Source organism: Amblyraja radiata, chromosome 1 (genome assembly GCF_010909765.2).
Source record: "Amblyraja radiata isolate CabotCenter1 chromosome 1, sAmbRad1.1.pri, whole genome shotgun sequence".
Classification (NCBI taxonomy): Eukaryota; Metazoa; Chordata; class Chondrichthyes; order Rajiformes; family Rajidae; genus Amblyraja; species Amblyraja radiata.
Window position 1 is genome coordinate 29,669,439 of NC_045956.1, and position 13,257 is coordinate 29,682,695.

The window sequence follows — 13,257 nt, forward strand, 5'->3', positions numbered from 1 at the left end:
AAACCTGCACATGATTTTTGGAGTGTGGGAGGAAACTGGAGCACCCGGAGAAAACCCATGCGGTCACTGGGAGAATGTACAAACTCCGTATAGACAGCACCCGTGATCAGGATCGAACCCGGGTCCCCGGTGCTGTAAGACAGCAACTCTACTCCTGTGCTGCCCCTAGGCTCTGCACAGGATCAATACAAAGATCTGCTGGATTCCACAGCCAAGAGGGAGAGTTGTATTACTCTTCATGAAAATCAATGGTGGTTACGCCATTATTACACAAAGGCTTGTTGTGAACAATTGAATCATTAAAAGAAGTTCTAACATCTAACACTCCGATTCCTGTCTAATAGACTTACCAGTCCCTTGATACTACCTAGTTTGTGACATATGAGGAGAAGGGAATAGGGTTCTGAAGTTAATGACCAACAGTGACTGTGCTGAATGGTGCAGCAAACCTGAAGGGATAAGTTATATGCCTTCTGTTTCTGTGAAAGGCAAAAAATAACTTTATATGTTGGATATCCAAAATAAAACAAGAAAATGGTTAGAGTAATTAGCAGGTCAAGTACTCTAACGTTAGAGCACTAACCAAAATTAGAGTCATACATCATGGAAACAGGCCCTTCATCCCAAATTGCCCACACTGACCAACATGTCCCAACTGCACTAGTCCCACCTGCCTGCGTTTGGCCCATATACCTCCAAACCTGACCTGTCCATGTACCTGTCTAACTGTTTCTTAAACGTTGGGATAGTCCCAGCCTCAGCAACCTCCTCTGGCAGCTCGTTCCATACACCCACCACAATTTGTGTGAAAAAGTTACCCCTCAAATTTCTATTAATTCTTTCCCCCTTCACCTTAAACCTATGTCCTCTGGTCCTTAATTCCCCTACTCTGGGCAAGAGGCTGTGTGCTTCTAATTGTGATATCTGTTTCTCTATCTACCGCTGCCTGACATGTTGAATATTTCCTGCATTTTCTGTTTTTATTCAGGATATGTGAACCGCCTTTCTTCTATGCACCATGTGGGAGTAGCCAGTATGAAAAAGTAGAGTATAATCTACCATTGAGTAGACTTGATGGGCCGAATGGCCTAATTCTACTCCTATCACTTATGACCTTATGATAGGGGTGGGGCAAGACCAAGCAAGCAATAGGTGGTACAGGTAGGGAGGGGGTGACTGACAGATAATAGTAGGGTGGAGGAAGGAAACATAGAAATGTAGAAAACATAGAAAATAGGAATCAGCCATTTGGCCCTTTGAGCCAACACCGCCATTCAATATGATCATGGCTGTTTACATATTGTGTTGTGCTGCAGCAAGTAAGAATTTCATTGTTCTGGACATATGGCAATAAAACACTCTTCAGCATCCAAAATCAGTACCCCGTCCCTGCTTTGTCCCCATATCCTATGATTCCCTTTGCCCCAAGAGCTATATAACTCTCTCTTGAAAACATCCAGTGAATTGGCCTCCACTGCCTTCTGTGGCAGAGAATTCCACAGATTCACAACTCTCTGGGAGAAAATGTTTTTCCTCATCTCAATCCTAAATGGCCTACCCCTTATTCTTCAACTGTGACCCTTGGTTCTGGACTCCTCTACATCTTGAGACCATTTTTCCTGCATTTAGCCTGTCCAATCCCTTTAAGAATGTTATATATTTCTATAAGAGTGGAGATAGCAATTGTGACTGGGCGATAAGTGGAGAATGAAAGGCTGATGTTACTGGATATAACAGTCCCTGTGGAAAACAGAAAGAGTGGGGAGTGGAAGATGTGACTGGTGATGGGATCACATTGTAGCTGACAGGAATGCTGAGGAATGGATATGCTGGATGCAGAGGCTGTTGTGATGAAAGGTAAGGACTATGAGAATTTGACCCCTCATCTCACCTCAGAAGAAAAAGATAATAACCAGAGAATAAGAGGTGGTGGGTTTCTTAAATGTGCGAGCAGAGAGACAGAGGGGTGTAAAATGAGGGTAGAAGCAATAGGTAGCAAGGTGAAAAGTAAAAGTGGCAGGCAGACAAATCCAGGGCAAAAATCAAAAAGGGCCACTTTTCAACATAATTGTATAAGGCATAAGAGTGTTGTAAAAACAAGCCTGAATGCTTTATGTCTCATGCAAGGAGCATTCGTAATAAGGTGGATGAGTTGAATGTGCAGATGGTTATTAATGAATATGATATAGATGTAGTCCCAGCCAGCTGGGACTACAGCTTCGGCGGCCAGCTGGGACTACAGCTTTGGTGGCGGTGCAGCGCTGGGATACCAACACGGAGTGGGCGATGCCTTACCGGGTCGCCGTGCGGTAAGCTCCGGAGCGCTGTGGCCGCCAACTCCCAACATCGTGGAGCTGGGGCTGTCAGGGCGTCCGGCCGCGGGCGGCGCTGGATTTGGAGCGCCGTGGGGCCTGGGATCGAGTTCGCCGGGGTCGGAGCTCCAACCGGCGCGGCCTGAGGGCTACGAGTGCCCCGGTCTCCGGTCTCCGGGGAGGAGGCAGCCGCTCCAGAATTTCCAAGCCGCTGAGGAATTGTTTCACCCGACTCCAGTGTTCCATCTCACGGCAAGAGGGCCCTGAAAATTATCGGACTGGCTGCAAGGCCACAAATGGGCCCCGACCTCGGGTGTTTCAGAGGAAGAGGACTTAACTTTCTGGTGCCTTTCCCCACAGTGGAAATATTTGATTCTGCTGTGGGGGGACGTTTGTGTTGAACTCTATAATGTGTTGTGTCCATTTTATTTATTTTTTTAACCTTTTTCTCTGGTCTGTATGGAAGCTTATTATCTATTTTATGTAAAGCACTTTGGTGTCAATGTGAGTTGACTTAAAACATGCTATATAAATAAAACTTACTTACTTACTAGTTGGGATCATGGAGACATGGCTCCAGGGTGACCAAGGCTGGGAGCTGAACATCCAGGGATATTCAATATTCAGGATAGACAGAAAGGAAAAGGAGGTGGGGTAGCGTTGCTGGTTAGAGAGGAGATTAACGCAATAGAAAGGAAGGACATTAGCTTGGAGGATGTTGAATCGATATGGGTAGAGTTGCGAAACACTAAGGGGCAGAAAACACTAGTGGGAGTTGTGTACAGGCCACCTAACAGTAGTAGTGGAGTTGGGGATGGCAGCAAACAGGAAATTAGAAATGCGTGCAACAAAGGTAAAACGATTATAATGGGTGACTACAATCTACATATAGATTGGGTGAATTGGCAGGGGAGCTGAGGAAGAGGATTTATTGGAATGTATGAGGGATAGTTTTCGAAACCAACATGTAGAGGAACCAACGAGAGAGCAGGTTATTCTAGACTGGGTATTGAGTAATGAGGAAGGGTTAGTTAGCAGTCTTGTTGTGCGTGGCCCCTTGGGCAAGAGTGACCAGTGACATAATTAATTCAGAAACAAGGGTTCTGAACTTAAAGAAAGGTAACTTTGAGAGTATGAGACGGGAATTGGCCAAGATAGACTGGCAATTGATTCTTAAAGGGTTGACGGTGGATAGGCAATGGAAGGCATTTAAAGACTTTATGGATGAACTACAACAATTGTTCATCCCAGTTTGGCAAAAGAATAAATCAGGGAAGGTAGTGCATCCGTGGATAACAAGGGAAATCAGGGATAGTATCAAAACAAAAGATGAAGCATACAAATTAGCCAGAAAAAGCAGCCTACCAGAGGACTGGGGGAAATCCAGTCCAGCAGAGGAGAATAAAGGGCTTAATTAGGAAAGGGAAAATAGATTATGAACGAAAACTGGCAGGGAACATAAAAACTGACTGCAAAAGTGTTTATAGATATGTGAAGAGAAAAAGATTAGTTAAAACAAATGTAGGTCCCTTCGAGTCAGAAACATGTGAATTGATCATGGGGAACAAGGACATGGCGGACCAATTGAATAACTACTTTGGTTCTGTCTTCACTAAGGAAGACATAAATAATCTGCCGGAAATAGCAGGGGACCGGGGGGTCAAATGAGATGGAGGAACTGAGTGAAATCCAGTTTAGCCGGGAAGTGGTGTTAGGTAATTGAATTGATTAAAGGCCGATAAATCCCCAGAGCCAGATAGGCTGCATCCCAGAGTACTTAAGGAAGTAGCCCCTGATATAGTGGATGCATTAGTGATAATTTTTCAAAACCCTTTAGATTCTGGAGTAGTTCCTGAGGATTGGAGGGTAGCTAATGTAACCCCACTTTTTAAAAAGGGGGGGAGAGAGAAAACGGGGAATTACAGATCAGTTAGTCTAACATCGGTAGTGGGGAAAATGCTAGTCAGTTAATAAAGATGGGATAGCAGCACATTTGGAAAGTGGTGAAATCATTGGACAGTCAGCACGGATTTACGAAAGGTAAATCATGTCTGACAAATCTAATATAATTTTTCGGGGATGTAACTAATAGAGTGGAAAAGGGAGAACCAGTGGTTGTGTTATATCTGGACTTTCAGAAGGCTTTCGACAAGGTCCCACATAAGAGATTTGTATGCAAAGTTAAAGCACACGGTATTGGGGTTCAGTATTGATGTGGATAGAGAACTGGCTGGCAGACAGGAAGCAAAGAGTATGAGTAAATGGGTCCTTTTCAGAATGGCAGGCAGTGACTAGTGGGGTACCGCAAGGCTCAGTGCTGGGACCCCAGCTATTTACAATATATATTAATGATTTGGATGAGGGGAATTGAATGCAACATCTCCAAGTTTGCAGGTGACACGAAGCTGGGGGGCAGTGTTAGCTGTGAGGAGGATGCTAGGAGACTGCAAGGTGACTTGGATAGGTTGGGTGAGTGAGCAAATGCATGGCAGATGCAGTATAATGTGGATAAATGTGAGGTTATTCACTTTTGTGGCAAAAACAGGAAAGTAGACTATTATCTGAATGGTGGCCAATTAGGAAAAGGGGAGATGCAACGAGACCTGGGTGTCATGGTACACCAGTCATTGAAAGTAGGCATGCAGGTACAGCAGGCAGTGAAGAAAGCGAATGGTATGTCAGCATTCATAGCAAAAGGATTTGAGTATAGGAGCAGGGAGGTTCTACTGCAGTTGACCACACCTGGAGTATTGCGTACAGTTTTGGTCTCCTAATCTGAGGAAAGACATTCTTCCCATAGAGGGAGTACAGAGAAGGTTCATCAGACTGATTCCTGGGGTGTCAGGACTTTCATATGAAGAAAAACTCGGCTTGTACTCGCTAGAATTTAGAAGATTGTGGGGGGATCTTATAGAAACTTACAAAATTCTTAAGGGGTTGGACAGGCTAGATGCAGGAAGATTGTTCCCGATGTTGGAGAAGTCCAGAACAAGGGGTTACAGTTTAAGGATAAGGGTGAAGTCTTTTAGGACCGAGATGAGAAAAACATTTTTCACACAGAGAGTGGTGAATCTCTGGAATTCTCTGCCACAGAAGGTAGTTGACGCCAGTTAATTGGCTATATTTAAGAGGGAGTTAGATGTGGCCGTTGTGGCTAAGGGGATCAGGGGGTATGGAGAGAAGGCAGGGATGGGATACCGAGTTGGATGATCAGCCATGATCTTATTGAATGGCAGTGCAGGTTCGAAGGGCCGAATGGCCTACTCCTGCACCTATTTTCTATGTTTCTATCTGTTTGGGGGGAGGTGGGTGACTTCAAAAGGGAAGGGTAGTGAGGAGATACAGATGAAGGATTAGTTGACCATGGTGTGTGGAGGGTGGGAGGGTGAAATAGTGAGTTCTGAGAAAGGAAAATATTTCAGATATCCATCTTGGGATGTTGTGGATAAGGATATGGATCCTTTTTGTCCAGAGTTTTTTAACACAGCGGCTGCTTGACCAGTTGTGTTACTTCAGCACGTTGGGTCTATAAACCAGCACCTGCAAATCTATTCCTACACATGTAGATTAAGTAAATGTGGGAGTCGGTGGGTTTGTAGTTGATATCAGAGGATAGTTTGTGTCCTGAAATGGAGATGGAGAAATCAAGAAAGGGGCGAGAGGTACCAGAAATGGTCAAAGTGAATTTGAGGCCAGGATGGAAGGTAGCGGCGAACTTAATGAAATTAATGTCCTACACGGTATTGATGTAGTGGAGAATAAATTGGGGAGTGGTAATGTAGTAGGCTTTGAACATAATAATAATAATAATGGATGGGATTTATATAGCGCCTTTCTAATACTCAAGGCGCTTTACATCGCATTATTCATTCACTCCTCAGTCACACTCGGTGGTGGTAAGCTACTTCTGTAGCCACAGCTGCCCTGGGGCAGACTGACGGAAGCGTGGCTGCCATTCTGCGCCTACGGCCCCTCCGACCACCACCAATCACTCACACACAGGCAAAGGTGGGTGAAGTGTCTTGCCCAAGGACACAACGACAGTATGCACTCCAAGCGGGATTCGAACCGGCTACCTTCCGGTTGCCAGCCGAACAATTAGCCCATTGTGCCATCTGTCGTCCCATGGAAAAACTTTTGAATGTATTTTACAAATTTACAATCAGTATATCTTTCCCAGAGTGGAAATGTCAAATCATAGACAGCGTAACTTTAGTTTAGTTTTTAAGTTTAGAGGTACAGTGCGGAAACAGGCCCTTCGGCCCACCGGGTCCGCGCCGACCAACGATCCCCGCACATTAACACTATCCTACACACACTAGGGACAATTTTTACATTTACCAAGCCAATTAACCTCACAAACCTGTACGTCTTTGGAGTGTGGGAGGAAACTGAAGATCTCGGAGAAAACCCACGCAGGTCACAGGGAGTACGTACAAACTCTGTACAGACAGCACCCGTAGTCGGGATCGAACACGGGTCTCCGCCGCTGCATTCGCTGTAAGGCAGCAACTCTACCGCTGCGCCGCCGTGACCTCCCAAAAGTTCAGAGGTGGAATGATTAAAGTTGTACGAGGCAATGTTTTTTTCCACACAGAGAGTGGTAGGTACCTCAAACACACAGCCAGGACTGGTGGTAGAAGTAGATACCATAGTGGCTTTTCAGTGGCTTAAAGATAGGCAAATAGATTTGCAGGGAATGGGAGGGCATGTATCACATGCAGGCAAAAGGGATGACTTTAATTTGACATCATGTTTGGCACAGGCATTGTGGGAGGAAGGACCTGTTCCTGCGCTGTACCATCCAAGTCAATCCCAGTCAATATTGGGAAAGTTAAAATTCCCTATTGGTACCTATTGCTTTTACTCTGTTCTGCAATCTATCTACCCATCCGTTCTTCTAATTCCTGCTGATTTTTGAGAAGCCAACTATAACCTCAACAAAAAGACTGTCCCTTCCTTATTCCTGAGTCCTATCCATACAGCATCATTGTCCAATTGAAGCACTGGTGCAATGCTCTCGCTAATCAGCAGCCCCACACCTCACTCTCATACATTCCCCTCTGCCATGCCGAAGCTTCCACATGGCAGAACATTGAGATACCAATCTTGCACTTCCCTCCATCACGTTTCCGTGATTGCAATAATATGATCCATGCTCTCAGCTCAACGTCCTATGTGTGAGACTCCTTGCATGAAAGTAAATCCAGTTCAGCCGACTGGTCCTCTCATGCTTCCATTTCCACCTCACTCACTTCTTCCAATTGGACGTGCCTGCTCTTTGGTTCACATTTCTTTTCTACTTACAGATAAAATCAATTGCCTTTATTCAGTCGTGATTGAGCTATAAAGCACAGAAGCAGGCCCTTTGGTCAAACTCATCATATCAAACAAGTTGTTTAATTGAGCTCATCCCACTTACTGTACCTCGCCCATATCACTCCAAACCTTTGCTATTCATGTACCTATCTATGTCCCTTTTAAATGTCACCATTGTACCCATTTCTACCACTTCCTCTGGCACTTGTTTCATGTAGTCAACACTCTCTGTGTGAAACGTTGGCCCTCAGGTCCCTTTTAAATCTTTCCATTCCCATAAATCGATGCCCTCTACTCTTGATTTGATTACCCATCTGAAATGTCTGTGTGGATTCATCTTACTTTACCTACAGTATGCTCCTCCTGAATGTGTATATCTCTAGAAGGTTGCCTCTCAGCTCCTATTCTTCAGGGGAAAAAGGCTCAGGCTATTTCATATCCCCTTATACCTCAAACACTCCAGACCCAGTAACATCTTCATAAATCTTCTTTGTACCCTTTCCGGTTAATGGCATTACTGTACAAATCCACCAGAATTGTAAACAGAACTCCAAATGTGGCTTTATCAATGTCTTGTACAGCAGAAACATGATGTTCCAACTCCTGCACTCAATACCCCGACCAAATCACATGTCATCTATAGCATCCTGTCCATCTGTGTTGCCACGATCATGAAACAATGTACATAATTCTCTTCTTCCCTAGAGCCTTCTGTTCTCTTTCCTGGACCTCATCATTCTAAGCCCTGTCCCAATTTACAAGTTCATTCCAAGAGCTCTCCCGAGTTAAAAAAAATCAAACTCGTGGTAAGCACGGAGAATGAACATAGCGGGTACGTCGGAGCTCGGGGACGTCTCTTAGCGCTAACGGCAGGTACTCGGGAAGACTCGCTAACGGCAGGTAAGCACGGGAAGACTCGTGAAGATTTTTCAACATGATGAAAAATGTCCACAAGAGCCTCGCGTACCGGCGAGTGGCCATTACCGTAAATCTCCGAGTTCGAATCAGGGCAAACTCGGGAGAACTCTTGGAATAATAATAATAATAATAAATTTTATTTGCGGGCGCCTTTCAAAGTCTCAAGGACACCTTACAGAAATTAACAAAAGAGAAAAAACATATAGTCGGAGTAAAATAAATAATAAGGACATGACCAATACACAAATTAAAGACAGAAATCGCTCCAAAGACAAAAAATCAAAAAACACAGTGTGAAATGAACTCGTACAGTGGGACAGGGCTTTAAGTCCTGCCCAGTTTTGTCCTACCAAAATGCAACACAGCACATTTACCTGAATTAAACTCCATCTGCCATTCCTTGGCCCAGTTGATTAAGATCCTACAGCAATTATAGATAATCTTCTTCACTGTTCATTATACAATCTACTTTAGTGTCATCATGGAAACAGGCCCTTCGGTCCACCGAGTCCGCATCAACCAGTGATCCACACACATTAACAGAATACTACACAAATTAGGGACAATTTTACACTTATACCAAACCAATGAACCTACAAACCTGTACATTATTGGAGTGTGGGAGGAAACTGAAAATCTCAAGAGAAACCTATATGGTAACGGGGAGAACGTTCAAACTCCATACAGACAGCACGGGTCTCCGGTGCTGCAAGCGCTGTAAGGCAGCAACTCTACTGCTGTGCCACTGTGCTGCATAACTTATTAACCACTCCTCTTATACTCACAGCCAAATCTATATTACTAAAAGTCTGATCTTGACCGCTTTTGGCCTGCTGTGGTGCGATTTCTGAGAGAACGCCGCCACCTACGGCCGTCATTTTTGGCCACCTCGCTCAGAGCCCACGTCCGCCTTCCTGGACCAGAGGATTTTTCCCATTGATGAAAAATCAGAGAGATATTATGTTTTTAAAACATTTGCCATTCTCTCTGCTGCCCCTGCTCGAGGGAGGGGGAGGGACTATAAAACCAGGAAGTGGTGTGCCTCACTCAGTCTCTGCAAGATGGATGAAGCCAAAGTGTCACGTCTCTCTGAGCTCTGAATAACACTGAACACATGTCTACTCAACTGTGAGTCCCCTTAATGTGGTTTGAAAATGAAAATATGGTTGGTTTGAAATAAAAAGGCACTGCCTGCAAATGGTGGTTTAGGTGCTTTGGCTTGAAGTAAAAAGGCACTACTGCAAATGGTGGTTTGGGTGCTTTGGCTTGAAGTTAAAAGGCACTACTTACTGCAAATGGTGGTTTGGGTGTTTTGGATTGAAGTTAAAAGGCACTACTTACTGCAAATGGTGGTTTGGGTGCTTTGGCTTGAAGTTAAAAGGCACTACTTACTGCAAATGGTGGTTTGGGTGCTTTGGCTTGAAGTTGAAACATAGAAACATAGAAAATAGGTGCAGGAGTAGGCCATTCGGCCCTTCGAGCCTGCACCGCCATTCAATATGATCATGGCTGATCATGCAACTCAGTATCCTGTACCTGCCTTCTCTCCATACCCCCTGATCACCTTAGCCACAAGGGCCACATCTAACTCCCTCTTAAATATAGCCAATGAACTGGCCTCAACTAACTTCTGTGGTAGAGAGTTCCAGAGATTCACCACTCTCTTTGTGAAAAAATTATGAGGCTATGACCTCTGGTCCTAGACTCTCCCACCAGTGGAAACATCCTCTCCACATCCACTCTATGTCTTTCATTATTCTGTACGTTTCAATGAGGTCCCCCCTCAACCTTCTAAACTCCAGCGAGGTCCAGTGCTGTCAAATGCTCATAATATGCTACCCATTCATTCCTGGAATCATTCTTGTATACCTCCTCTGGACTCTCACCAGAGCCAGCATATCATTCCTCAGATATGGGGCCCAGATTTGCTCACAGTTCTCCAGATGCAGCCTGACCAGTGCCTTAAAGAGCCTCAGCATTACATCTCTCATTCTTTCTCTTGCATTTTCTTAAATCAAGGCCCAATATGAGTCACCCTTCAGTCTTCCAATGTCCCACCTGCGGCTAATGATAAAAAGAATGAAGTTGCATTTCTTCTTTTTAAAGAGAAAGGACACAATGAAAAGACGCTACTCTCAAAATGTACAGAGGTAACCAAGACTGAGATATTAGTTTTGCAGCCGATTCCACGGAATGACAGACAACTTGGCATTAGAATGCAATGCAGAATAATAATGAAACATGAATAAGCTGCCTGTACCATATTGTCTGTAGACAGGAGGCTTTCTGTAGATGTTATCTGCTTTCCCCTCGGTTTCTGAAAAAAAAAGAAAGATTTAGCAAGAAGGGAACCTGTGTGTTGAAAAATAAACAAAGCAAAATTATTGGCCAGAATCCATTTTTAAATATAAAAATCGAAGCATAGTAATATTTCATTCAGGTTATACTTACTATCTGAAATGCTAAGAATATGCCAAATTGCAGCCTCTATAAATGCATAAAATGTTATGACTAACAGATCTAAAGATTACAGCGGTTGGATTATGGTCTTTGATTTCATTCCACAAACTCAGCTATTGAGCTCAACATTTTATCATTATGCACTGCAATAATATTTATATTTCACTTTCAGTGAAGACATGTCTTGTAGCTTACTTATGCAAGAACATAGAAAGATCAAAGCTTTAATTAAAACATATGTGTACCTTAGATCTGTCCATCTTACTGGTAAGTCTGGGATGGAGTGATTAAATACTTACGTTTGTGTACAATTTTAAATGAAACCTAGCAGTTTCTTGCTCTCATTACTGACACCAGTTTCTCTTTGAACTGCTTATGTTTTCCAGGCACTTGTATTTGCTCTGTACAGTATAGGTGCTTGACAAACATATATATTTTTTCCATTGCATCTCAAGAAAATCATGTTTAAAAATTATCAACAGAGGAAGTTTGATGCCTCACATTTAATGTGGCACAAATTTATCCCATACTTTTATTTTAGAGTTTCATCAGTGCTGTGATGAGCGAATATTAAATAATTTAATGGAATTTGGGGACTGTCAAATGGAATTAATGAATGCTTGACATTGGACAACATTGGACAAAAAGCTTGTTTCCACTTCATAATTATTTTATTTTAGTGTGAACTGCAGCTGGTGGGAAAAATAAAACTTACCTGTTCACTGATTCCCGTAGGAAAGGAAATCTGCCTATCTGGCCTAAATACCACTGAAAATGGACAGGAATCTAGATGACAGGAATTGTTGCAGCTTCTAAAATAAAAGCAGAAAACACTGGAAATACTCAGTTCTGTTTATTTTTCCACAGATGCTGGTTGACCTGCTGAGTGCTTCCAGATGTTTTTCTGTTTTATTTCAGATTTCCAGCATCAACAGCTTTGTTTTTTGATTTCTTGAGCAGTTTCTAAAATGGCATTGGTTTAATACAACTCACTCAGTTGTATTAAACAATAGAATATATATATATATATTTTTTTTTTTTAAATACGAGACAACCCATTAGGTGCCAAATACTAATCAGGATACAACATTCAACAAAGGCAAATCCTTGCCCAAGTCAACAGACCTTGTAAAAAGTTTCTAACATTTAGTATTTGAACCAAAGTTGAGAGAATGATCCCGTAGACACTTTAACCAACAGCCTGGCATGATTATATACAGGTTTCTACTTCCAGTTGATTTCACAGACTTCACTAACACCATCTTTTATCTCAAAGGCAGGACTTAGCAATCAAATGTTAAAACAATGATAAAGAGAGAGGAGGGAGTGACTTGAAGAGTTCATAACTGCAGAGCTCATGAGGTCTTATAATAATAATAATAATAAATTTTATTTATGGGCGCCTTTCAAGAGTCTCAAGGACACCTTACAAAAATTGAGCATGTAGAGGAAAAACATGTAAGGGGAATGAAATAAATAGTAGAGACATGACTAGTACACAAAGTAAAGACAGAATTCAATACAAAACACAGTATGAGGCAATTAATGCACAGATGAAAAGGGACGGGGACGTGGGGCTAAGGATAGGCAGAGGTGAAGAGATGGGTCTTGAGGCGGGACAGGAAGATGGTGAGGGACACGGAATTGCGGATCAGTTGGGGAGGGAGTTCCAGAGCCTGGGAGCTGCCCTGGAGAAGGCGCTGTCCCCAAAACTGCGGAGGTTGGACTTGTGGATGGAGAGGAGACCGGCTGATGTGGATCTGAGGGACCGTGAGGGTTGGTAGGGGGAGAGGCGGTCAGTGAGATATGGGGGGGCCAGATGGTGGAGGGCTTTGTAGGTGAGGACCAGGATTTTGTAGGTGATCCGGTGGGAGATGGGAAGCCAGTGAAGTTTTTTGAGGACTGGAGTGATGTGATGCCAGGATTTGGTGTGGGTGATGAGTCGGGCGGCTGCGTTCTGGACCAGTTGGAGTCAGTTGATGTAGGTGGAGCTGATGCCAAGGAGAAGTGAGTTGCAATAGTCCAGTCGGGAGGAGATGAAGGCATGGATGAGTCTTTCAGCAGCAGGCGGTGTGAGAGAGGGTCTGAGTTTGGCGATGTTGCGGAGATGAAAGAAGGAGGTTTTAATGACATGGCGGATGTGAGGCTCAAGGGAGAGGGTGGAATCAAAGATCACGCCAAGGTTGCGGGCCTGGGGAGATGGGGAGACAGTGGTGCCGTCGATGGTGAGAGTGGGGTTATTGATTTT

General features: G+C 43.7%; 1 protein-coding gene across 3 annotated transcripts in view; it reads right to left on the bottom strand.

Moving 5' to 3' along the window:
• Positions 1-13,257, bottom strand: part of ablim2 (actin binding LIM protein family member 2) — a 282,951-nt gene that overhangs the window by 49,366 nt on the left and 220,328 nt on the right. For all 3 annotated transcript variants that reach the window (XM_033019316.1, XM_033019307.1, XM_033019299.1), the window contains one exon: positions 10,810-10,866. In XM_033019316.1, coding sequence (XP_032875207.1) covers positions 10,810-10,866 — 57 coding nt within the window. The remainder of the gene's footprint in view (positions 1-10,809; positions 10,867-13,257) is intronic.